At 43.7% G+C, this 27,491-nt stretch overlaps 1 protein-coding gene across 2 annotated transcripts in view; it reads right to left on the reverse strand.

Annotated features, from left to right (window-relative positions):
* Positions 1–612: 612 nt before the first annotated feature.
* Amfr (autocrine motility factor receptor) overlaps positions 613–27,491 on the reverse strand; it is a 41,053-nt gene continuing 14,174 nt past the window's right edge. For both annotated transcript variants that reach the window (NM_011787.2, XM_017312768.2), the window contains exons 5-14: positions 16,744–16,784; positions 16,399–16,531; positions 14,364–14,497; positions 13,859–13,969; positions 12,337–12,527; positions 9,343–9,446; positions 5,059–5,193; positions 3,761–3,844; positions 3,084–3,268; positions 613–2,339 (exon numbers count right to left, since the gene is read on the reverse strand). In NM_011787.2, the coding sequence (NP_035917.2) occupies positions 2,192–2,339; positions 3,084–3,268; positions 3,761–3,844; positions 5,059–5,193; positions 9,343–9,446; positions 12,337–12,527; positions 13,859–13,969; positions 14,364–14,497; positions 16,399–16,531; positions 16,744–16,784 (1,266 nt within the window). In that variant the 3' untranslated portion in view covers positions 613–2,191. The remainder of the gene's footprint in view (positions 2,340–3,083; positions 3,269–3,760; positions 3,845–5,058; positions 5,194–9,342; positions 9,447–12,336; positions 12,528–13,858; positions 13,970–14,363; positions 14,498–16,398; positions 16,532–16,743; positions 16,785–27,491) is intronic.

Consider the following 27,491-nt stretch of genomic DNA (forward strand, 5'->3'; position numbering starts at 1 on the left):
TTCTAAAGCAGACAGACACAACTCCTTAACAAGCCTACTTGTGTGTTCCCAGCTACCAAAGAGCTCTCAGGGAAGGGTCAGGACTGCTGGCTGCAAACTGACGAGCACTGTCTGCACCGCTCTAGGGAAGGTCAGAGGCTACCTGAGCACCCAAAAGTCAACCCAACCCTAGTGTAAATCTGCAGTCGGTCACCCTCTCTGCTACATAAAAGTGCCAAAGCTTAAAGAAAAAATTAAGGATCCAAGAAGACAAAAATTAAATATGGCCAATAAGGAAAAGAGGACTACAGAATAGTTCCAAAATGACCCAGAAGCCTCTTGGAGCTGGTGCCTTCACTTAGCACTTGTCCAGTGTCCCCAAGAAATGATGAAGCCTTCTACTGCACCCAGAACCCTTGACTCTTCAGATTACTTCATCACCAGCTTCCCTTTGACCCAACCCATCTACAGAGGGAGCAAACCAAGCATAGACTTGGGGCGTCTCTCCTTGGACATCTTAAGCCATGTTAAGGCACTTCCATTTACATCTGTTCAATATTCTACAATGTTGTAGACCCTCCGAAACGGACTGCAAGCGGTTCCCACCTTCCGACATCTGAAATGGAAGAACAGTGGACTTAGCTTCCCCTTTATTTTCATGTGCAGCCTGGAAAGGTGTCAAAGACAAGCTCAGTGCTTCCTCCTCCAAGTAAAACACAGGAGCGACCACGCCCTCCCAGTTGAACAGCATTATAAACCACGCCCCTCCCAGTTGAACAGCATTATAAACCCCAACCCAAACGGCACACACAGAGCAGCGTGGGACTCCACTGCCCCCACACCACACTACAAGAGATTTTCCTTTTTATTATTGTTGCTTTACAATAAAAACAAATTGCTACGCTCTCAGCAAAACAAAGTAAAACAAAACAAAAACCCACAGGAATTTAACTAACAGCAGTTCAAGGTAAGGCTTTTGAAAGATTTATTGAAATAAATTATCTTCACCTAGGCGCCTGTTATCCTTTCTCAGTTACTTATCAACAGTCTAAAAACTTCCAGGTATGTAAAATACATTTAACTTTGCCAATAATTTTAGATAATACTGGATTTTTCCCAAAAGGACTACCATAAAACTATGTTTTGAAACATTAAAAAAAAAAAACCTTAATCCAATGGGACATAAAACTATGTATCCTATGATTGCATGTTTCAAATCCTTAAATACGTGGAGAATTTGAGCCGATCTGGGACCGAGTCTGCTTGAGGCATGTGGATTATTCAACATCCTCTGTTTCCGTTTAATGAGACCCACAGGAACAAAAGCAGGGAACTCAAGGGCTCCAGGGACAAAGATACGAAAGGTGTTTCTTCAGCAGTGTCCTCCAAACACCCCTGCCCTTGCTGGGCAGGCCCCATGCCTTTTTCCAAGGATCAAACCCATATGTTTAGCATAGCCTAATTGGGTTGACCAAGGAATTAAAGTCATAACCAAAGGAAAGGAAGAGGCGGCAGCCATGGGGGCAAGCTTCTGTGATGCGAGAGCACCAGAGTGACGGAAGTGAAGCCAGCTGGGGACTGGGCTCAGATTGGTCCTGAATGTTAAGGGCAGAAAAGGGCCTCCTCATTCTGCAGCCCTGAGCTTCCTCTTTCTACTCCAGGTACCAAACCAGTTCTTTCTACACCATGTCCTGCTGGTCTAGAGGTCCAGGCGCCTGTGGGACTGGCCTCCTCCCTAAGCACAGCATTTAATCGTAGGCTACTTTGCCATAGTGGTGGTCAGGCTCCTGCTGCGCACCTTCTGACTGCTGTTATGCACCCTCCCCAAGATCCGTGCTTCCTTCCAGCTGTGGTGCTAAAATACTCAACATCTGCTGTGGTTTATATCAAAACAGAAATTCAAACTAGCTGCTGCAGGCAGGCGAGCGCCCCAGTGCCCACTTCTTTTTGCTCGTCCCCTACTCCCAACAAGTCCAGTCAACACCAGAAGAGGCCATGCCTAGAGTTAAAATGTGCAATGTTTCTAAGGGGAAGAGAAATGTCACAAAGAAAGTATTACAAAGGATTAAATTTGTCAGCTGTCCACACACTAAAGACCACATGCTTTATGCAGCAGCAATGCAGTCGCAGGTCTCCACACAGCAGGCAGAACTGGGACAGGCCTCTTCCGGTAGGTAGAGCTGGGCAGGAGGCTGAGGAAGGTGAGGAAGCACTAGGTTGTCCGTTGCCTCTGAAGTCTCCGCTCAGCAGCGGCTGCCAGCATCCTTCGGCGCAGGGTCACGGGGTCAGAGGATGTGCCTTCAGAAGGGAGGAGTCTCTCTGAGGCCCCATCATCTTCAGAACTTTTGTTTAAGAACCGCCTATAAGAAATAAAGCCACAAGAGAGAGAAAGATGGGAAACGGGAAGACAGTTTCCCCTTCTCCACAGGCATCTTCACAAAGCTGTCACTCAAGCCCATCCTGTGATGAGAAGAGCCTTGCCCATGGCTCGGGTACAGTGCAGCTCAGCAGCAGGGCGCTTGCTCAGTGTGTGTAAAACCCTGTACTCAACCCAAAACTATAAAAGGAGAGGAAGCGAGGAAGAAGGCAGAGCCAAGAAGGATGCAGAGGGAAGAAGCCAGGCAGGAGGCCAGCACAGACTCGTCCATGGATGAACATAATTCCCAGGGAGAGGATGATCAAATGGCAGTTCAACTTTCTCTGCTCTCCCTCTCTCCCTCCCACAGACAGCACTGGGTCTTATGGCAACAGGTCTGTGCAAGGCCCACAACCCAGCTGCAAGAACTGAAGTAAGTTTCTTCCCACCCCCAAGCACAGTGCATGCTCCAGCCACCACCAACTGCAGGGAACTCATGGATCGCAGGTGCCTGGCTCAGACTGCCGGTCCAAGGAACAGTGCTCAAGAGGAATCTTAAAGGCAGACCTCCCTCGGGTCCTGGCAGGATTAACCACCCTAAGTATCGGTTTATTACCTGTGTCTGTCACATGGGTTAACAGTGTTCCTCCTCAGAGCCAATTCAGGTATAGGCTGAGACACATTGGCACCCGACTGCCATCTGCCCCGTAACTTATGTGTGCCAACTAGGGCTGGAGAATCAACTCACTTTCGAGCCTGCTGCAGGAGGTCATCCTTGCGCTGAACTAACATGCGCTGTCTCTCATCAGCAGACTTGGAGAAGCGGCTTCCACGGGCCTCAAAGTCTTCCACCTCAATAGGCTCTAGTTCTACCTCACTGAAGTCCAAGGTCTCCTCTAGGCGAGGACTGAGGTCCAGTGGTACACGCTCCGTCTGGACAGAGAGGCAGCTGTTAACACAGGCCTTTGCCTTCCCTTGACAAGTGCACCCCTACACAAGTGTCTGCTGGAACTTTTGCCAGACAGGAAGCAGAAGCAGGAGTCTTGGGCTCTGAGGAGGCATACCACCAGGGCCTGCTCCAATCACGAATGTGATACGGGAAACGGGACTCTAACAGTGGGGTCTAGCAGGCAAAAGTAAGTTACTAGTGTCAGGCCTTCCAAGGTGATAACCCTCTCCTGTCTCTGCCCTGCTCACTGCTTTCTAGCCTGTGATGATGAAATTTCCTCCATCAAAAGATCTGGTCACCATGAACTCAACTACCCCAGCACACCTCCCCACTGTGACAGACTAAAACTCTCTCCAACTATTAACCAGAATACACAGCTCTTCCCTTAAGCTGTTGCTGCCAAGGGCAAGGTGGCCGTAAGTAACGCAGGACCACGCTGCACTCCTGCAGCACAGCTCCTGGTAAGCTGACCTCACCTGGACAGAAGCTTCTCCCTCCTCCAGGTCAGGGCTGGGCCTCTCCACTGGGCTGTTCAGTGCAGGCCTCAGGCTATCCGACCGCTGAAAGAAAGCATGCAGTCATTCAGGGTGGGGTGACAAAGGGGCAGGTGACAGTTTTCGACACAGCTCACAGCCTGAAAGGTGAGACGAAGGATGTGGAGGCCCTCATGGAGTTCCATGTTTGAGAGTAGTTAGTAACTGCTCCATATTCAGCTTCCTGTTCAATAATAGTGATTGCACAACAAAAGCAAGGGCAAAGGTCAACTGCGCGGAGTAAACACTGTTCCCGGTTTTCATAACCTTCCTAAAGTGCTCTGAAGCAGGCATTGCAATTAAGTCTCCAGACTAGAGATGTTCTGGGTCCTCCCCACAGGCTTTATCGCTTAAGGTCTGAGTACCTTCATGTCTGCTGTCTGGTTTATGTGTTTCACTGACAGCCCTATCCAGCCATATGAGGCAACTCTGCCAGCTCCAAAGGCAGCTAACAATCAGGTCAGAGAGCTGAGACCCAAGGGACCATATAGCTAGCACCTTAGCCCAGCTGTCTCCAAAGGCTACACTCGTCAAAAGAGCTTCATCTTTTTGAATTGTATTGATATATTTCTGTTCACTTATAGGCTGTACACAGGAACTTTTGGTAGATGACTGTCTGGCCTTATATTACATTCCTCAGTATTACTGAAGGCTCCTCTCTTGCTTTTTCTGTGCCTCTCTCAGAGGCCGAGTGATGAGGCACAAACTCTGACCTTTTTAATGAAGTCCAAAGTCCAAGCCTCAGCTCCCTGAGAGATGTGAACTGTCACTAACACACCACATGATGTACAACCAGCCTTCTCTTGGAGTGCCAGTGCTCCATAAACCATAGCCCCATGTTCGCCCCTCTCTACTTCTACAAAGAATGTTTTACTGGACCACAGTCTTGCTCATCCACATCCTCACTGCCAATGGCCACTTTATTTGCAGCAGACTGTGGACCAAGCAGAGCCTAAATAGTCACTCTTTGCTCTTCACAAAAATAGATGCCAGCCTCTGACAGGAGCCAATGGCGTCCCGGTACAGACCTGCAGTGAGGGAAAGCTGATTTGGGGTATGTTTCTGCATAAAATGTACTTGGATTATCTGTATTTACCTTTGGTTAATCTGTTCTCATGAAAGATTTGAATGAAATGAAATTCATATAAACCCTTCCTCAAATTATAAATAATATTTAGGTGTTAGGACTAATTCTTTGTAAAAATAAAATACATTTGTTAGGCATAAAGCTCCAGTTTTACCTGCGTGGGGAAAGGTACTTGAATCCGTCCTTCTAAGATGTTATCTGTTGTTATCTCCACGGAGCGTGTCATCTGGAGGTCCTGGAGCACAAGGTGGTACGGGACCTGAGGGAACATCTCCTGAATCTGATGAGCCTAGAGAAACATGAAGGACACACAGCAAAGGTCACTCTCAGCAGATTTGAGGGTCAGTACGCACACTTGGCAGGCCCTGGACACAGAGGCTGACATCATTATCTTGAAAGCACAGGTAAAGGCCATTTTGGCTCAGCAGATCACCTGCACACTGCTTTCTTTTTATTGTTGTAGGGTACTAGACTTCTGGGATACCAGCAATTTCAAAGTAAAGAGCAGACAGAAATCTAGTAGTATCTCAAGAAAGGGTCAAGTCAGAGTATCTTCTGGCTTTAAAGATCTATTTGATGACTTTATGTGTGCCAGTATCTACCTACGTGTATCCTAAGCTAACAGGATCCTTCTAAAGTTCGATGTTCAGACACAGCATGTGTAGTATTCATATCCACTATGCCAAGGGAGAGCCAGACTGGGACTCCATTAGATGACATCTGGAAACAGGCACAGGGAGAGGGAAAGCAGAGCAATGTGGGGCTGGGCGTTCTGCTCAGGAGCTTGTCTAGCAGGCAGGAGGCCCTGGCTGGGGAGAAACTGACCTCAAAAGAACCTTGGACCCACAGAGAGGAGCAGCAGAGCCACTCTGACTCTTGTTAGATTAAGTCTACACAGCTGTGTGAGCTAAACTTGAGATTAACCAAAGCACATTTTTACTGCATACAAATAATAAGCGCAACTTTAAAAAATAGAATTAAAGAATGTAAGTTTCTATATGCAAAACGTAAAATATATTTTTTAATTTATAAACTTTTTTTTTTAAGATTTATTTATTTTGTGTATGAGTACACTGTAGCTATTTTCAGACAGACCAGAAGAGGGCATCAGATCCTATTATAGATGGTTGTGAGCCACCTTGTGGTTGCTGGGAATTGAACTCGGGACCTTTGGAAGAGCAGTCAGTGGTCTTAACACTGAGCCATCTCTCCAGCCCATCTTTTTAATTTATAAAAGTCAATTTTTAGCCAGGCATGGTGACATGCCACTCTCACTCTAGCACCCAGAGGCAGAGGCAGGAGGATCTATAAGTTCAATACCAACCTGGGTACATACTAGGATTATGAAAATATCTAGTACTGCCTCAGAACTACAATTTTCAAACAATGCTCTAGATCCATCACTGCACACACTTAGAGGTTTAGCCATGTGTGTACAGGACAAATACATAAATTTCCATCCATACTTCAAATTCATCCATACTTCCATTCAAGCACCTCAAAACTTGTGTGTGTGAACACATGCATGTGTTTTATACATATAAATATATTTTATAAATGCTTGCATTCTAGGTTTGTATTGTAGAAAAATCTCCATAATTTACAGAGCAAGAGAGAAAAGAGAGAGGAAGAAGCAGGAAAGACCACTGCCTTGGAGTACGACTGAATGTCAGTTTCCTTTTTTCTTTTTTTGTTTGTTTTGCTTTTTTCTTTTCTTTTTTTTTTTTTTTTTTTGGTTTTTCGAGACAGGGTTTCTCTGTATATCCCTGGCTGTCCTGGAACTCACTCTGTAGACCAGGCTGGCCTGGAACTCAGAAATCCGCCTGCCTCTGCCTCCCAAGTGCTGGGACTAAAGGTGTGTGCCACCACTGCCCAGCCTGGATGTCAGTTTCAAAGGAGCACAGCATCACAAACTGCACGTGATGGCTTGTGTCTCAGCACTGCAACTGAAAGAGCAGCTCAGGTGAAAACTGTCCAGAGCTTTGCTGAGTCACTTGGGAGAGACAATGGCAAGATGTTCAGTGCCCAGAGGGCCCAAGGCTCCGCATCACTGGAGACCCCCTCACAGCATGTGGACTGGAAGGAACATTTTATCCCAATCAAATCAAAGCAAAGTGGGAAGAGTCTCTACAAGCATTCTCCCCTCCTCACCTAGCTCTCCACCAATTGAGGAAAAGAAAAAGGGAAACAAAGCTGGATCCATTTTATTGAACTTTCTATCATAAATCTTTCTACCAGAAAATCCAGTCAGTTAAATACTAGATTTTAATTAAAAATGCATAGTTCCAGTAAATTCGTTGTGCTAAAAATTAGTTATTTGAATCATCTGAAGTAGACTAAAGAGCTGATAGGGCCTACCTAAGATTTTAAACCAACCCCTTCTCAGGAGGCTCACACCTCCTGGAATGAAGCTGTTGCCAGCCAGAGTCAGCCAAGAGCCCTCCAGCGCTCTTCCATCCCAGAGCACCTATGTTTGTTTACATGGTGATGATCTCAGAGGAAGGAGCAAGAGGGAGACAGCAGGAGCCGTGTATCCTGCATTTTCTATGTTTGCTGTGATCAAAAACCATTTCTATCCTGTCTTTTTATCCGCAGCTTTTCCCTTTGCATACTGGCCTCGCATGTCTCCACAGGATAGCAAGGGCCAGAATCCCCACAGCTTTAAGGCACTATTCCACTATATGCACAAGTTTCCTCTCTGTCCATTCATTCACATTCAAACTGCTTCTACTTCTAGCCTACTGTAAGCCAATCAATCTTTCCTTTTTCACCCAAACCCCAAACATTGTCCGCAGCTCTATCACCCCTCCTTCTGTCTTTAAAGCTCTCTTCCCTTCCCCACTTCCACCCTACCCCTTCACCTGAAGGGTGGTACCCTTGCAGTCAGTATTTCTCCTGGTTTTGTACCTCAACTTCTACTTTTCTAAAGATCATTCCTAGTCACACATTCCTCACTAAAAAACAACCCATGGCTGTGCTCTCTAATCCCAATACTCAGGAGGCTGAGGCAGGGGGATCATGAGTTCAAGCCAACCTGGACTAGAGAACCTATCTCCGAAAGCAGGGAGACGAGGGTGTAGTGCAGTAGCAAAACCCTTGCCTAGCAGGCCCAGGCCCTAGACTTAGTGTCCAGCATGAGGAAAGAAGAGAAGGGGACAGAGGCAGAGGGGAGGAAAGAAGGAGCCCGAACATATAAGCAATACCCAGGATTAACTCCCAAGAGCTCCACCAGGGAGGGAGAGACCAGGGAGGGAGAGAGGAAGGGATGAAAAAGAAAAGAATTTCCTTTGACAAACCCTTCCCAAGTTCCCAGTACAACCTCACCACAGCCTGAGCAACTGTTTCCTTCCTATACACCAACCATCTTGCCAACCTTTGAGCTTACACACAACCCACCCTTCCCAAGAAGACTCTTGTCTGCCTTGAGGGCACTGCAATTGCTGAGCTGAGTACAGTCCACTCACAGAGACACACTTTTTGTTCCTTTGCTTGTTTGTTTGTTTTTGTTTTTGTTTTTCGAGACAGGGTTTCTCTGTGTAGCCCTGGCTGTCCTGGAACTCACTCTGTAGACCAAGCTGGCCTCGAACTCAGAAATCCTCCTGCCTCTGCCTCCCAAGTGCTGGCACTAAAAGCATGCACCACCACACCCAGCTCAGAGACAGACTTTTAGCCAGGTTTGGTGGCACATGCCTTCAGTTCCAACACTCAGGAGGAAAAAAGGCAGGCAGGCTGTTCTACATAGAATTCCATGTCAGACAGAACCCTATTCCAAAAACCAAATACACAGCTTCAGAAAAATACAAAAACAAAAAGTATTTGGACAATTTCCTTGAGCCAACAGCATGCCTCAAAGTTACAAGGTGCAGAGACATGCACACACACACACACACACACACACACACACACAACACTTTGGAGGCAAAGAAACAAAAAAAATGTATTTGATAATTCTTATGTAATTCTTTATATTGTTCACTCTTGTTGATACTTCCTTCTGAATGTTTGCTTAAATCAAGGAGTCTCAGCGTGGGCTTGGGTCACAGTAAGGTAGACCTGGTAGTGAGCACTGCCACAGGTAAAACACAAGCAAGTTCCCGACTGGTGTGGGCTGCCTGCCTTACTACCTGAGCACTCACTAGTCAGCACCAGCTTATTATCGTGTCAAGGCTCTGAGGTAGCACTCTTAGTACATTCAGGCCTGGATTTAATCTTTTGTTCCAGACAGGGAGAGAAGAGGGGAGGGAGACAAAGAAGAGAGGAGTGAATGGAAAGAAATGGAAGTGGTCCCTGAAAACTTGGCTGTGCTATGAGAAACCAGCAAGGTCATGCACCCTATCCCCGCCACCCTATCCCCGCCACACTATTCACATGTCATGGAGCTCCTTGTGCCCTCCTGACCACTCACTAGTTCTCATCTTAAACAGTCAGCAATTCTTACCATGGCATTTAGCTGAGAGTTGCTTGCCTGCGTGATGCCAAGAATGTTGGTAGTGTGCATCACTTCAACTGAAAAACTTGGCAGCCAGCTTGCAATCCGGGACCCTAAGACAAATCAGAGTCCAACACAAGAATTAGTGCCCTGGTCCCTGCCCCAGTGTCATCTGTTTCCAGGCACTCTACCAAGTGCCTGAGGGCTTTCTTTATGCTTTCCTTTTTTGCCAAGTGTTTTCTCCAGATTAGTTTATTCTGTCCTCACCAAAACCTACACGTGCTTTCCACTCCCCTGAGAGATGTGACTCTGGCCCCAACCTTGGTCTTTGGTCCCTGAGGCACTGAGAAGTTAGGGAAACACATCCAAGACCACACAGGTTAATGACGTGGCAGAACGTGAGGCCAGACAGCCATTCCACCTGCAATCCCTTCTCTCGTCAAGGGTTCCCATGACTCCGAAACTGCTCTAGCAGCTCAGGTCCACTCCTCTGCTACAACCAGCACAAATTACTCCTCATGTGGATGAGCCATTTCCATCATTACCTTCATGAAGTACTTTCTGCTTAATATAACTTAACCTTGGTCTGGGCATTGTGCTGAATGCCTTGTTTTAAATAGGTATAGGGGTGTTCTCTTACCCATTCAAGAGAGGTACACACCTCCATTCCCTAATATACACCTTTACTCTGATCATTTGGGAGACAGAGGCAGAAGGATCTCTGTGAATTCAAGGTCAGCCTGGTCAACATAGTGAACCCCAAGCCAGCAAGGGCTACACAATGAAACAGTGCCTTGCGGAATGGGGGGTTGGTTACCTTAGTTTTCAGATTATAAATTCTTTTTCAAAGCGTTCTCCAACATAGGTTTGTGGAGTGATGTAATCATTAGCAGGTGTCGTTTCTATTGTTTTAGGATCACAATTCAAAGCCATCATGTGCCAACTACAAAACATTCAGATCAAGCTTCAGAGCTTCATGTGTGGGGTTGTATTGCTTTACGACCAAGCTGCAGCATGCGATACAAGGGATCTTGCCAAAACAAGGGACAAAGTGATGGGATATATATATATATCTCCATCTCCAAGATCTGCCAACACATTTCAGAAGCTGTACCTAGTAAGCAAGTCTGGTGGTGCAGGTCTGTAATCCCAGCTTCTTGGGAGGTACAGACAAGAGAATTAACAAGTGAAAAGCCAGCCTGAGAAACATCATGAGACCCTGTCTCAAAGAGAAATCAGAAAATGGCTGGAACTACATGGCTCAGAGGTAAGGGGCTGGACTAGCACGCTGAGGCCCACATGGAAGAGTTCAGCACTGAGCGAGAACAAGCTTGTGCTTGGCTCTTAGGAATCGCTGTCTGTCTGGAAGCTTTACCTGTCAAATAAAGCTGACTGGCTGGCTGTAGCTGAGGCAGGAAATTCCATGGGAAGCAAGGATTCTGGGACAGAGCCAGATGTGAAGGATTTGCCCCAGGAACATGGAGAAGGGCAGAAGCATGGGAGAGGAACAAAGGTAACCAGCCACATGGTACAACTAGAATAGAATAATGGGATGACTACTCTATGAGTCAGCTGGGAACAGTCAAAGCTTGCGGCCAAGGTGTCTGTAAATACCGTTTGAGTCTCAGGAGCTCGGGGCTGTGGGGAAAAACCCCACTTTTACACTTGGGATGGTTCTCTTTATGAGTCACCATGTAACCCCAACTGGTCTGGAACTCTCTATGTAGACCAGGTTGGCCTGAAACTCACAGAGATCCGCCTGCCTCTGCCCCTGCCTCTGCCTCCCATGTGCTGGGACTAAAGGTCTGTGCTCTACTCCCTTTGTTAATAACAGAACCAAAACAGCTCCTTGAAGCTCCTTCAGACGCTGGCCTCTTCTCCCCTTGAGCCTTTCAGGACTGTACCAATACTCTTACGATATTTCACCCTGAGATTAACTTAAATCAGAGTCTGAACAGCACCTCTCCTAAGAAAATTCCAGAGCAGGAATTCATCAACCCATGGCACTGGAATTGATGGGCTCAGTATCCACTGGGAGGCGTGACTCCAGGAGAGATAGATAATCAGCCCCTATAAATACCCATGACTTTAGAATCCAAGCTGCAGGACTAGCCATGCTTTATGAAGAAAGCAACAGGGCTCCCTTCAGATTCCACCTATGTCCTCCCTGAGAGGACAACTCAAGGAACCTTCATCATAAGTTTACATAACACACCAATACAACCAACTTTTAGCAAAGGCTAACTATTGAACTAGTTATGTGGGTTCCTTAAAGACACACTAATTCAGTTTCACTACTTCCACCTCCCCACCTCACCCTCCACCTCCTTTGTTTTTCAAGACAAGGTCTCTGTGTAGCCCTGGCTGCCCTGAAAATCATTCTGTAGACAGGCTGGCCTCTGCCTCCTGAGTGCTGGGATTAAAGCCATGCACCACTGACCGTCTCACCCCACTTATTAATGACACAGAATAACCCCTCAGTTCCACCTACTCATCCGTCCACCCTGAACACTTCTGAAACTGAGGCATAAGGCAGACACGGTGGCTACAAACCTGTAAACATAACTCTAGAGAAACTAAGGCACAACAACCCTAGGTTCAAGGCCAGTCTGTGATACACAGAAAAAACAAAAACAAAACAAAACAAAAAAACCTGTATTAAAACTAAATAAAGGAAGTTAAAATGTAATACAAGGCTGGCAAGATAACCCATCAAGTGAAGGTTCTTATCTAAACCTGATAAGCCAGTTAGTCCCCAGGATCCGTAACACAAGAATAGAACCAATGTTCACAAATTGCCCTCTGACCTCCACAGGGATACCATGTAGTATACATATACATGCACTACAAACATAACCACACAGAATAAATGAATTTAGTAAAGGACAGTAAAAAAATTTTAAGTACTAGTAAACTTGTCTATACAGGGCAGTTTACAAATCCTAACAGTATCACTTTAGCAGAAAGCCACACGGATAGCTGTAGAAGTTGGAGCCACTTTACCATCGAAGTGGAAGAAGTGATTGTGCTGGTTCAAGCGAGGCCTGCCTTCGGCAGCTGCTACAGGAACCAAGTTCTCGTCCAGGTTCTCTCCTTGATGGTCTTCCCTGGCACGACTGCCATCAGCAATATTAAGAGACATTCTGCATGTTGGACAAGAGGTGTCTTGTTCTAGCCAAGAACGAAGGCAGGAGCTATCAAAGAGTTCAAAGGAAGAGATAGAACATATTCAATTCTCTTCAGCATATTTTGTGAGAAATCACCAGAATTACTGTTTTTCTCATTTCGCTTTACTTGTATTTACCAGTAACCAGATGTAAATGCTGACAAATACTTGTGGCCACCACCTCTACTGCAGACATCTACCATCCTCTGGCTATGGTCCCTCCTCCACCACTTCATGGCCTGGCTTCTCACCTCCAGCTCCATTCGGCTACTGCAGAGCCCATGTGGCTCACTCAGCCAGCATTCAGCCTCTTCCACCCTGGACTGCTTTACTCCAACGATCTTCCTATTTACTACACAGCTACCGACCAATATGGCTATAACCATGGCCTTTTCTTCAAAACACTGGCTCTGTAGAGCTCATTCACTCCTCTCTATCCAGCACCTCACTTAAAATTCTTCAGTGGTCCCTGCCCATCCAGCAGCTCTCCAGCCCTGGCCGACATCTACCCCACTGGCAGACACACTCCTTCTTCCACCATGAATCCCACGCTGGCTTCTATCTGATTCCATCAACACACCAACTCTGCCCTCTGCTGGAGCTGCTCCTTGTGCCTCCCATTTTACACCCTCCTGACCTGCTCTGCCTTCAAAGATCTCACTCCTGCTAAAAGTCACTTCCTCCTAATCTGAATCAGATTCCTATGTTACTACTCTTCAGAGTCCTGTTTCCCTCCCTCCCTTCTCTCTCTCTCTCTCTCTGTCTCTCTCTCTCTCAGTTTTTTGAGATGGGGTTTCCCTGTGTAGTCTTGGAACTCACTCTGTACACCAGACTGGCCTTAAATTCAGAGATTCTACCTCCTGAGTGCTGGGATTAAAGGCAGGCACCAGTACTTCAGAGGCCTGTTTTTCTAAAACACACCTCTAAATCTAGCAGTAGCAAAATACTAAATCCATGTACAAAATTATTTTTCTTAGTCTTGATAGCTCTGAAATATGAGATCTTCTCTGATCTTGGAGATTTATGGAAGGGCCAAGCCTGTGATCTTTGCTAATGGATCACTCAAGTGTTCTTGGTTCCACTTCAACCCAGTTCTCTAGAACTCAAAATGGGGAAAATTTTTGAAGAAAGCTAATAAATAGAAATTAAGTTGGCTAATGCGGATAAAGAAACATCTAAAGGCAAAAAAAAAAAAAAAGGCTCACAGGTTAAAAAATAAATGCTAGTCACAGGTTTCCAAGCAACATCACCAACAAGGCCAGGCTGAGGTAACATTCCTGCTCTCGTGCTGGGAATATGTTCAAAGCCACTGAAAAAGGACAGAAACCCATTCCCAAACACCCTGTACACAGCTCCTACTTGTGAAAAAGATGTCCACAGGGCAGTTTCCTTGCAGCCTGCATGGAGTCCCAGCAGATTGCACAGTCATCATTATTGACAGCTAGTTCCTCTGGAGTTGCAACAGCAAACCTGTAGAACACACAGCAGGCCCAGGAGGAACTCATCAATTTCACACACCGCCAAATGACACCACTGCAATCAGACCCCCAGAGATCCAAACTGTCCCTAAGAAGACAAAAAGGAGTACCCACTAATGCTGCCCTTGCTGGTGTGGGCCAGCCTCTCACAAGCTGGCAAGGGAGAGTGTCGGCAGTGAGAGAGCCATGTCCACAAGCAGACATGTTTAAGTCGTGATCAAGACACACCTTCACAAAACAAACATGTCAGAAGAACCCCAGGAGCTTCCAATCAGTAGCAACAACAGACACTGACTAAAAATAAGAACCCTGAATCTCTGGAACCCTCCCCACATCCCAGGAAGGAAGTTCTATGTCATCCCTAAAAGAAAGCCATACTTTCTTACCTGGCTTCCATGTTTCCTACCACTCGCAAATAATTCTTGTGTCGACGGATTCGACGCTGTACCTCATGGAACAGGTAACGAAGTTGCATAAAGATGACCAAGCTAGCCATAGATAACCAGATGTTGCCAAATAACTAAAAAAAGATAGAGGGAAGTAAATTATACAATAAAAACAAATGTGAAGGGCTAAGGACACAGCTCAACACTGAGTAAAGGAGTAAGATACTGAGTTAGAATCTCTAGCACCCATAGAAAAGCCAGGCCTGAGCCAGTCAGTTAATCCTGGAAGATCTGTGTGTATTCCAGGCCAGCCTAGTCTATGGACAGAGTTCCAGGACAGCCAAGGCTACAAAAAAAAAAAAAAAAAAAAAAAAAAAACCCCAAAACTAAACAGAATGCCAGGTGTGGCCATGCACATTTGTAACCCCAGAGCTAGAAGGATAAAGCCGGAAGGATCTGAAATTCACTGAGCAGTGCAGTGCGTCAGTGAGCTCTAGATTCAGTGAAGAAAACCTGTTTCAAAAACAGGGTGGAGAGCAACAGGGGAGAGCACTTCCCATCAACCATTGGGCCCACCCAAGGATCCACACACACACCTGTGTGCAGGCGAGCACACACACACACAACTTCCTCACATGAAGGAACATGTACAGCAGAGGCTCTTTAAGGTCGGTGAAAGGGAAACAGAACAATCTCTCAGTATGTTATATAAATGCATGTATTTATCCAATGGCCCTAGACAGTACACATGGCTCTTCCGCCTAGGCATCCTCCCTCCCACTGTCACAACCTCTCCTGAGTAATCAACCCAAAATTTAAAAGCTTAATGTAAAAAGATGTCCAGTCATACAAACTTACATATTCATTCATTCATATATATATATATATATATATACACACACACATTAAGTTATATAGACTCTAGATCTGTTTTAGAGTGTAGTGTTTATCTGCAAGGTTTTTTTTAATAATAAAATTTATAAAGTTAAAAAATAAAGCAAACTGCTAAACCTTTTTCATCTTCAAAAAGTACACTTATAAATGTGATGTCCCAGTGCCTTTTAAATGTTACTGTGATGAGTTTATAAATTGCCCATTACTACACTGACTCTTATCATTATTAGTTAGATTTTTTTTTAAATGCCCACCTGTCAAAGAGACTTACATTTCCTTTCTATGGTGCTGGGGACCAAACCCAGGACATGTTATATTTTATAGGTGAGTGCTCTTCTCTTAGCTACATCCCTAGTCAGTCCTTGGTGTTTGTTGAGACAAGGTCTCAGTATGTACCCAGGCTGATCTTGAACTTGATGATTCTCCTGCCTTTTCTTCACAAGTTCTAGAATTATAGGTGGGTAAGACTGAACTGGCTTCACACCAAAATTTCTGACACACCAATTTAATGAGGTAGATTTTAAGTACAGAGACTTTGTTTTCAATTACAAAGGTAGGAAACCATACCATAAATCCTTAGAAGGTAAAAGCAGCAAGAATTCCTTCCTTCCCATTACCACTAAAGAGCATGTGTTGAGTAGGAAAGCCACAGACACTGCAGGGAAGGCCCCTTTCCCATGCTCTGAGGATGCTCTATTGACTGGTCAGCAGTTTAATGGCATGTCCTACCACAGCACTTACCTCCTGCGCTGGGCACCACCACCCGAAGCATGTGGGTGTGGGGGACTCACCAGCATGTGGGTGTGGGGGACTCACCAGCATGTGGGTGTGGGGGACTCACCAGCATGTGGGTATGGGGGACTCACCAGCATGTGGGTGTGGGGGACTCACCAGCATGTGGGCGTGGGGGACTCACCAGCATGTGGGTGTGGGGGACTCACCAGCATGTGGGTGTGGGGGACTCACCAGCATGTGGGTGTGGGGGACTCACCAGCATGTGGGCATGGGGGACTCACCAGCATGTGGGCGTGGGGGACTCACCAGCATGTGGGCGTGGGGTACTCACCAGCATGTGGGCGTGGGGGACTCACCAGCATGTGGGTGTGGGGGACTCACCAGCATGTGGGTGTGGGGGACTCACCAGCATGTGGATGTGGTGCATGAGGTCCAGGGACAGGAGAGCGAGCTCCATGACAAAGTCGGTGTAATACACATAGGTTCCCTTTCCTTCCCACGTCCCTTCGTGGTTGAGGTCCCAGAGGTGAATTACATATCTACAATATAGACAGAAAAGAGAACAGCATGTTAGCTGACTACTACAAGTAAATTTAACTTAAACATGGTATAGTTTAGTCACATTGTTATATATTTTCCTTTAACTTAAATATGGTATAGTTCAGTTACACTGTCATATGTTTAAAACTATTACATCTCAAAGCCAACTGAACAAGCAACTGTCGGTCACCTCTCCAACATTTCTACTCACCTTAAAATCACATGAGCTGTTCTCACGGTCACAAGAAGAGACTGCAAAAGAGAAATACTTCTTAGTCTAATTAAAAAGCAGATTTCTAAAAAACAAGATGGAAAGTAAATTGGTCAAGTTTATCACCCCCAGTTTCTGAGGAATATCTTCCTAACCCAGGAGATCAGCTTGTGCTGAGCCTTTTCCAGCTGACAGCAATAAAGCAGCCATGCCTGCCCACCTCCTAGGAATGCCCTTTGCAATGATGAGGTCCATCCTACATGGCAAACACCCACTTCTATCTGACACAACTCTAAGTCACCATGGTTGATTACCTAAAAGGGGATCTGACTGGGGTGACGCTGTATTGCCAACAACATGTCACCTACAACTGTCACACTGTCACACATGGGCACAGCAGCTCTGCCCTCAGGCTTTTGTATCCTTCATTTACCAGAAGCAGAAGAACAAAGGAATCAAACCCCAAAGAAGACTCTCATGATATTTTTTTAACTAGAAACTGATCTTAAGAAACATTTCTGCAAGCCACACATGATCATACACACTAATACTCTCAGGACAGGAGGCTCAGGAGTTTGAAGCCAATGTATACTGCCTGAGTGCTGTCTAAAATGGGGAGGTGAAGTTGTTTGCTTCTTGAAACAAGATCTCAATATGTAGTCTTAGATGGCCCGCAGCTATGTATGTAGACCATGCCGACTTGAAGCTCAGAGATCTCCCTGGATTCTGGGAGTCTAAGTCTACAGATGCACCACACCCAGCCACTCAACCTACTTTAAACGTGTTTACTTTTAGGGCTATCTTTCTCAAGTTTGGCGGACTATGAACTGAAAGTTAGACAATCGGGACAAAAAAAATAAAATAAAATAAAAGCAAGTAAGAATATAGTTCGAATAATACTTTGTAATAAAATACTTAAGGCAATCTAATTATTATATGTATGTATGTTTTAAATAGGTCTTTTAAAGAGGAAACACATTTACTACATACCTTTACATATACATACTCAACTGGGATTACATTTTCAATAAGTACTTAAATGTTTTCCTAATTTTAAAAATTGTAATATTTATTTTATGTGATTGATGCACACCACATGCATGCCTGGTAACCTTGACCATCAAGAGGGTGTAGGAGCCTTTGTAACTGGAATTAGGGACAACTGAAGGCTTACATATGGGTGGCTGGGAATGAAACCTGGGCTCACTGAACGAAGAGTCAGGGCTCTTAACTGTTGAGTCATCTCTCCAGCCCTGGACCCTTTCTAATTTTACATATACTCTGAATTGACTACTACTAGGCAAAATAAATTTTAACCTTGCTTCTAACAAACTCCTAAATATTTACACCTAATTTGTTTTGACAATAAAACCAGTATCTTCAGTATATCTACTACATAGCTCTCTCTTATCCAAAAGAGGTATGTTGTTTCTTTCCCTTTTTTTTTCACACAGGATCTCACTATATAGCCCTGGCTATCCTGAAACACACTATATAGACCAGACTGGCCTTGAACTCACAGAGATCAGCCTGTCTCTGCCCCCCAAACACTGGGATTAAAAGCGTATTTTATATACATGTAAGGTGTGTGTGTGTATATATGTATGTGTGTGTATCTTTTTTCCTATATGTCCTAATGCATTACCATATTATATTATAGGTAGCCTGTCCTGGTTTATACCTAGTGTTTCCTTTGCTTCATTGATCTTGTACACTATGGTCATTATTAAGCAGATAGAGGTTATCTGGTGATAGTCAGAATTTACTGTCAACTGGACAGAATCTGGAACCACCTAGTAGATGGGCTTCTAAGCATGCTTTCGGGATTATACGGATTAGGTTAAGTGAGGCAGAGAGACCCATCCACTCTGAGTGTCCACCATCCCGACTGGGACCCTGGACTGAATAGATAGAAGAGAACTGAGCCGCAGCATGTGTTCACTGCCTTCTGCTTCTTCAGGGCAAATGCAATGTGAAGAGCCAGCTTCCTCCTCCTGCCACCATGTCTTCCCTGCCGAAACAGACTGTATCCATCAGGAACAATAAACCAAAATAAAGCCTTTCTCCTTTACTTTATCACAGCAGCATTAAAGTAACTAGGACACGCAAACACAAGCACTGGGACACTACCTAGGTAATCAAATAGTTGGCCAGTTAAATAACCAGCAGGTGAGTAAAAGCAATATGGATGCCCTAAACAAATAAATGACTCATGCTTCAGGCAGCCCAGTACCCAGCGTCACTCTGCTCCTCAGGACAGTGCAGAATGGACAACTTATACTGTGGGGCAAGAGTAGCGACTGAGTAGGAGAGGGCACGTGACATGGAGTTTAAATGCAGCACCAAAACCCAAAACTTATCAATGATTACCTCCAGAATTTTCCATTTAATAATTTCAGCTATCAGCTTACTGAAGATAACTCAGACTGTGGAGAGTAAAATTAAAAGTATCTAGTATATTTCATCTTTCCAATTAGCAATTATAGGTAAAGGTAATTACAAAGTTGGTCTTTGGCTGAAGGAAAGTTGAATATAAAGAGCACAGACTGAAGAGATGGCTTAGTAGTTAAGAGAACTTGCTGCTCTAGCAAGGATCTAGGCTTGGATCTCAGAACCCACGTGGTGGTTCATAGTCCCCTATAATTCCAGTTTAAGGAGGTCCAATGTCCTCTGCTGACCTCTGAAGGAACCAGGGATGTACATGCAACAAATATATACATGCAGGGAAAACACTTGGACACATAAAAAAATAAACTAAATAACTCTAGAAAAATATTTAACATATATAAAAAACTTTGGGTTCTGGGTGACCGAGAGCACTGGCTGCTCTTCCAGGGAATCAGTGTTCAGTTCCCAGCACCCACATGGTAGCTCCCAACTGCACTCCAATTCCAAAAGTCTAACACCCTCTTCCAGCTTCCATGGGCGCTGCACACAAATAGCACACACACATAAATATAAGCAAAACACAAACACATAAAAAAGTAAACCTTTAATTTTTAATTGGGTTTCTACCAGAGAAAAGTGGTATCTTTTTTGTTGTTGTTGTTGTTTTGTTTTGTTTTTTGTTTTTTGTTTTTCAAGACAGGGTTTCTCTGTGTAGCCCTGGCTGTCCTGGAACTCACATTGTAGACCAGGCTGGCCTCAAACTTAGAAATTCACCTGCCTCTGGCTCCCAAGTGCTGGGACTAAAGGCATGCACCACCACCCCCCAGCAAAAAGTGGTATCTTCTTTAAGTTTTTAGAAAGCATTTTTCTAATTATTTATTATTTATTTAATGTATATGAGTACACAGTAGCTGTCTTTAAACACACCAGAAAAGGGCATCAGATCCCATTACAGATGGTCATGAGCCACCATGTGGTTGCTGGAAATTGAACTCAGGACCTCTGGAAGAGCAGTTAGTGCTCTTACCAGCTGAGCCATCTCTCCAGCCCCATTTTGTTTATTTTTAAATATTCAGGGAGGAGAGCCCACACCCAAGAATACAAAAGAAGCACTCACTAGATTCAGTTACAGGATATTAAAGACAAAAGAGGAAACCATGAAGGTGGAAAGTGGTATGTGGGGAGGTCCAAGGGGAGTCCAAGAAAAGCTGGGATAAACCTGATCAAGACACACTGTATGCACATATGAAACTGTCAAAGAATAAATAAATAAATATTCTCTATACCACAAAGCTCAGGCTGGTGAGATGGCTCAATAGGTAAAGGCACTTGTCAATGACCTAACACCATGAGCTCAATCCTGGGACTCACAGGGTGGAAGTAGAACTGACTCTCACAAGAGTCCTCTGACCTCTACACATACACTGTAGCACAACTGGGTCCTGCTGGTCAGGACAAGTGGCCCCCAACGTGGGGCCAGGGTACCTTTTACCTTAGGTGGAGATTATGGAGTTTAACTCCCCCAGAGAAGTTCGTCGCGACTAAGAAAAAATAAGCAGTTGAGGAACGCTCTCACAGCTCATGGGAGAAAGTCGTCCTCGGTAAGTGATTCATCTCCACTGAGAAATGGGAACTAAACTTTCAAAAGAGGCAGCCTTCATTAAAGGCTTAAAGACATCTCTCAGGGAAAGAGGGGTTTGAGTTAAGAAAAAAGATTTGATAAACTTTTTTATTCTTATAGATCAAGCATGCCCCTAGTTTATCATTGATGGGACAGAGATACATTGTAAAAAAAATGGTGAAAGGTAGGCAGAGATTTAAATGATAAACTAGCTAATGAGGGTCCTGATGTGGTCCCTGCAACCATCTTTTCTTATTGAGGAGTAACTATCAGAAGCTACCACTGTGCCTCCTCTCACTTCTCTGGCAGAATTCCCAAAAGAAGGAGATAAAGAATTAAAATTTGAACATGAGAGAGAGAGAGAGAGAATAAGCTTCAGAAAAGCAGTTATCCCCTGTTTGGGACCTTTTAGCAAAAAAAGAGGGAAAATGAAGATAAGCTATTTCAGAGCTCTCCTTGGGACAGAAGGAAATTGAGAGACGTCCTGCTTCCTCTCTGGCTCCTATGGAGATATTCTTAGTTCTGGTTAGGATATCTGGGTCCCTTTGAGACATCAAGCTCTATTCCCTGTCTATTGTCTGTCCTTGGTGCACCATTTGTCCATATGTCTCTCTATTTATGTTTGTTTTTGTTTTGTTGTTTCAATGATTGTTGTTCTGTGTTTCATGTGGGAAGAAAATGGGCAAAACTTTATCTGCTGGCTGTCCATCCTTTGATTTAGTTTAACTTGTTTAAAAGGCAGTCTCAATGTGCACAGCAGAAACTGATAAGTTATACTGCACTGTGGCTGGGAGTCAAGGACAGCTGGAAAAGCCCTGCTAGAGGCTGATTATCTACACAGGAGTTCTTAAAGGGGCAGGCAGCCTTTTGCTTATAACAGAAAGTTAGCTTAAAATTGGGAACTAAGGGTTGGAGTCATTCTAAACAACATGTGGCATGAACAAACCGAGCAAAACAGGTCTTTAAAGATACTTCAAAATAGGGATAATCTTTGGGCCAGGACTCTGGCAGAGTGCTCAGATTGAGAAATGTTTGCGTTTGGGTTGACACTGAGCTCAGAGGGGAGCAACCTCAGCGAAGCTTGTGTGGCATTTCTTTTGTTTCGCAAACCATGACTAGGGAAGTTCTTGAGACCTCACCTCTCCCTCCCTTCCTTTTAGCTAAAAGAGCCTTGTTGCAAACCTAGATAGATGTTGTTCTAAATAAGTTTAAATTCAAAGTTTATAAAAGGTCAATCAGGCTGTGGAATTTATCAGGACATCGCAATTTGACTTGCATACTTTATATAAAGTTATAGTGTACAGAGTTTACATATATGTAATTTTATATTGTTTCCTAAGTGAAAAGTATTTTAGTAACTAATGCTTTTAAGTCCTTGCTCTCACGCAATGAACCTTTTAAGTACTGGGGAGTAGCTGTAATTCCAGGTAAGATTCAGAGGCAATATCTTTTAATACTTAGGGTTTTTTAGCTATATTAGAAAATTGTGGTACAGAAAATCTAAGAAGGAAAAATTGATTTGCTTCAAAATTTTATTTTCAAAAACTTCCAGGAGATGTTAAGTGGCTAAGACCTTACCTTGAGGCCTTAAAGCAACTTAAACCTTTGTTAGGTGCTATCTAGTGAGATTCAAAATTACTGGTGAGAAACAAAAAGGTTTCACAGAAAGCAGAGGAAACTTCTGTGATCAATTGTTATCAATTATAATCAATGGTAATTAAATATTACCTGCTCATTTTATTTATGTGCCCACAACAAATCTTTGGCAAGAGAAAACATTGTTGTAAAATCATCCTTCTTCACCTCAAAGTAAAGTTTTAACATCCTATTAGGCCACTGTGGTGCTAATAAGGAATTATAAGATAAATTCATATATTTTAGAAAAACTATAACAAAAATTGTGTCTTAAGAACCTAAGTGTCTGTTCCTTGTTCCAAACAGCCATTAATTTGGTGATTACAGAATATTAATATTTGATCTACTGATACTATCATTTTAAATAAAATTGATAATCATTATCCCAAAGATAAGTTAAAAATTGTTTATAAGCATGCTTCTATATCTTCTATAAATTTATGCATGCATGCATCCCATTTACTGTGCTTAAAAAACAGCCCTTCTATGGGAGAAACGTATATGTGAATTGGATCACACACTTATTCTTTTGAGTTTCCTCCTGTTTCAACACAGATAATTAAATTGTGTGCTGTAGATGGTATTTTAAAATGTTGAACAATCAAACTTTAAGTTGTATATTAATAGTCAATATTATCTCTCAGAGCTTACAATTGCTTAAAATTGTTCATCCCTCAGATGCTATTAATTCTCAAGCTTGCAATTGTTTATGCAAATTCTAAGAAAAAATACTGTTCCTTTAAGAAGACTGTTTTTGGACAGTTAAGAAATTGTCCTGGGTTGCCTGGAAAAGACCCCCAAGATTTGCTTTTGTGTTATAGAGGTTTACATAGAGCTCTAACTGATAAGGATTACAGATAGCTCCTAAAAAGATACAAACTCAGGATTATTTGGGTTTTAGACTTACTAATCAACCTGTTTTTCCCTAGAAGATAAAACTGCAAAGCTTCTGTAAGGCAAAAGACACTGTCAATAAGACAAAAAAGGCCACCAACAGATTGGGAAAGGATCTTTACCTATCCTAAATCAGATAGGGGACTAATATCTAATATATAAAAAGAACTCAAGAAGGTGGACTCCAGAAAATCAAATAACCCCATTAAAAAATGGGGCTCAGAGCTAAACAAAGAATTCTCACCTGAGGAATACCGAATGGCTGAGAAGCACATGAAAAAATGTTCAACATCCTTAATCATCAGGGAAATGCAAATCAAAACAACCTTGAGATTCCACCTCACACCAGTCAGAATGGTTAAGATCAAAAATTCAGGTGACAGGAGATGTTGGTGAGGATGTGGAGAAAAAGGAACACTCCTCCATTGTTGGTGGTATTGCAAGCTTGTGCAACCACTCTGCAAATCAGTCTGGCAGTTCCTCAGAAAATTGGACATAGTACTACCGGAGGATCCAGCAATACCTCTCCGGGGCATATATCCAGAAGATGTCCCAACCGGTAAGAAGGACACATGCTCCACTATGTTCATAGGAGCCTTATTTATAATAGCCAGAAGCTGGAAAGAACCCAGACGCCCCTCAACAGAGGAATGGATACAGAAAATGTGGTACATTTACACAATGGAGTACTACTCAGCTATTAAAAACAATGAATTTATGAAATTCCTAGGCAAATGGATGGACCTGGAGGGCATCATCCTGAGTGAGGTAACCCAATCACAAAAGAACTCACACAATATGTACTCACTGATAAGTGGATATTAGCCCAGAAACTTAGAATACCCAAGATATAAGATACAATTTGTGAAACATATGAAAGTCAAGAAGAACAAAGACCAAAGCGTGGACACTTTGCCCCTTCTTAGAATTGGGAACAAAACACCCATGGAAGGAGTTACAGAGACACAGTTTGGAGCTGAGACGAAAGGATGGACCATCTAGAGACTGCCATATCCGGGGATCCATCCCATAATCAGCTTCCAAACGCTGACACCATTGCATACACTAGCAAGATTTTGCTGAAAGGACCCTGATATAGCTGTCTCTTGTGAGACTATGCCAGGGCCTAGCAAACACAGAAGTGGATGCTCACAGTCAGCTATTGGATGGATCACAGGGCCCCCAATGGAGGAGCTAGAAAAAGTACACAAGGAGCTGGGGGGATCTGCAACCCTATAGGTGGAACAACAATATGAACTAACCAGTACCCCCCATAGCTCGTGTCTCTAGCTGCATATGTATCAGACAATAGCCTAGTTGGGCATCAGTGGAAAGAGAGGCCCATTGGTCGTGCAAACTTTATATGCCTCAGTACAGGGGAATGCCAAGGCCAAGAAGTGGGAGTGAGTGGGTGGGGAAGTGGGGGGGGACTTTTCAGATAGCATTGGAAATGTAAATGAATAAATACCGAATTTATAAAAATGTGGAAATTTTTAAAAAAAGAGTTAAGATCACCAATCTTGACAAGTCTTTTCATATTCATTGTAATTGTTGTCAATTAACTAATTGTGTAGATCCTAATGTAGATAAGGAATCTGCTGTTATGATTTTGTTAAAGAGACCTGCTTATGTTTTGCTGCTTGTTAGAGTTAGGAAATGATCCTTGGTTTAAAAATCTGGGAATGCAAACTTGGAAAAGGTCAAATGAGCAATTTTAGGATTTACTGTTTTAATTGCAATTTTAACTTCAATATCTACCACACCTTTAGATCAACAGCTACATACTGCTCATTTTGTTAATGATATGCATAAGAATATTTCCATGGCTTTGTCAGAGCAACTTATTATAGATAAAAATTGGAGGCAAAGGTTAATGTCTTAGAAGTAGTAGTTTCAACAGTAAGACAGGATATAGCAAATATTAAGGCTACAAAGACAAATTTCAGATATTAGAAGAATGTTGCTTATTCAGTGACATTCAGAATTGCCTCTAGTATTGTTAGAGAGATAGTGAAAGAAATCAGGCTTTACTATCCACTACATAAAAGTTAGAAATCTCGGGACAAGCTTAACAATGTAAGTTTAGAATTCTTTTTATAGTTATGTACGGCAGAACTTATTGTTGCCATGGTTAATGCCTCACTACAAGCCATTCATGAGGCCAATTCTACCCTTGCTAGGGATTGTTGGAGTTGTCATTTGTCCCAGCCTTCTTTTTATGAAGGAATAGCCCTTTTTAGAGAAGTGATTGCCACCAATGATACTTCCTTTCTGAGATGGCATCTGGAGTCTAGAGAAGGGCTGACTCTTGGCCAAATATCTGGTATTGGTCTCTGTCTTTTAGGACCCCAGATGCTTCCCCACTCACACCTGTTTGAAGTGTGTAATCAAACCCTGGCTCACTACCATACTTCCCAGCCTTTTGGGACCTTTTGTGGGTATTTTGCTGCTTTTGTCTTTTGACCCTTGGGCCTTTAATAGATTAACCAGTTTTGTTAAGTCACAGACTGAAGCTGCTTTAAGCAAGCCAGTTGCAGTTCACTACCATCGACTGGATATCTGAGACTCAGACGAAGATCTCCCTTCCACTGATGCAAAAAGAGCAACTGCTGGCCTCCAGTTTTCTGCCCTTGCTGCAAATGCAGAGTTCCCTTGGTTCCTCAAGCCGTAGAGACAATAGAGATGAGGAGGGTGACCTCCAGCTCCTAATATAGCCTAAAGAGCCACAAATTGTGGTATTACCATTGGCATAATTCTTGTGGGTACAGCCCACAGAGGCCTTGCTGAATCTAAGGTTGACAATTCTCCTTTAGGAGCTGCACAGGACTCAGACCTGTGCATACTGGTTCATGATAATACGAACCCAGTATGAGCACCAGGTGGGTGCGAGGCTATGCACTGCAGGGGAAGGTCCAACTAGACCATTTCTGAGTTCCCTAAGAGGCACACCTAGTTTGCACAGAGGTTGGTATCTAATTCCAGTTACAACCAAAAAATCTTTCTAAGGCTCTGCCTCCTCTCCCCAAAAGATACTAAGAGCCATGAGTGTGGGTCGTGACAGCACCCACGGGAGGAATCAGATCAATGCTCTCCCAGCAGGTTAATGCCCACTCATCCAAGGATGAGAAGGTCATTTGATCACCTCAGTTAAATGTGGCTTTATTACATTTAATTAAAAGGGGGGAGATGTTAGAGACCATACCATGAGAAAATAAACCTTTCGCAGTTTCTCACCCTAATAGCCAAATGGCCTTGTGTTAGGAGCAGGTCAGCTCCTCCTCCCTATCCTTTCCTGGCACATAAGACCCTAAAAGTTTGAATTATAGTCCTCTCTTCCTTATCTCTTCCTGACTCCCAAGATTTCTAAGGACCTGAGTTATGTGCTGAGCCCAGCTTGACACCCCGGGCTGTTAAGGAGGAATCTACACTCCTGAGATAAGACTCAGGGTGCCTCCTGCCTGCAGTCAGAATTCAGCCTTCATGTACCCAGATGCCTGCTTCTTTGTTCTTTGTTAATTCTCCCTCAGCCCCTCCCTATTTCCCCTCACTGTGTGCTTATAACCTGGCTTTTCAGCCTAATAAACTCAGACTTTGACAGGAATCCTCCTTGGTCTCTCTCTTTTTTCCCCACCCATTTCTCTTGCAGGTTTGCGGTTCCCCTCGTACCCATGAATAGCTGGGTCCTGCTGGTCAGGACACACATGAAGTAAGTAAACGCCACTAAAATTTGGTTTTGCAGCCAAGCATAGTGGCACACCTTTCACCCCAACAGTCAGGAAGCAGAGGCAGGCAGATTTCTTTGAGTTTGAGGCCAGCCTGATTTACATTGAGTTCCAGGTGAGCCAGAGCTGCATAATGAGGCCATTTCTCAAAACAAACAAACAAAAAATCATAGAAGGCTAGAGACAATTCTTGCATATCATGACAGATCAATCTCCAGCAAAACACACACACACACACAGACACACACACACACACACACACACACACACACACACACACACACACTAAACCCCTTTAAAGTAAGAAACACAGTTTAAATAATTATTATATAAATTTTTATTTGGCTTTAAAAATTATTATATATATTAATATTCACCACAAACCGTTTCTTTTAAATCTTGAAAGGAATGCTTTTCCTACTTTGGAGGAAGAACATTTGAATTGCATTTGCCTCTTTGAAACTTCAAACAGTTCACACATTAGGGCT

This window comes from Mus musculus, chromosome 8 (assembly GCF_000001635.26).
Source record: "Mus musculus strain C57BL/6J chromosome 8, GRCm38.p6 C57BL/6J".
In the NCBI taxonomy this organism is placed as follows: Eukaryota; Metazoa; Chordata; class Mammalia; order Rodentia; family Muridae; genus Mus; species Mus musculus.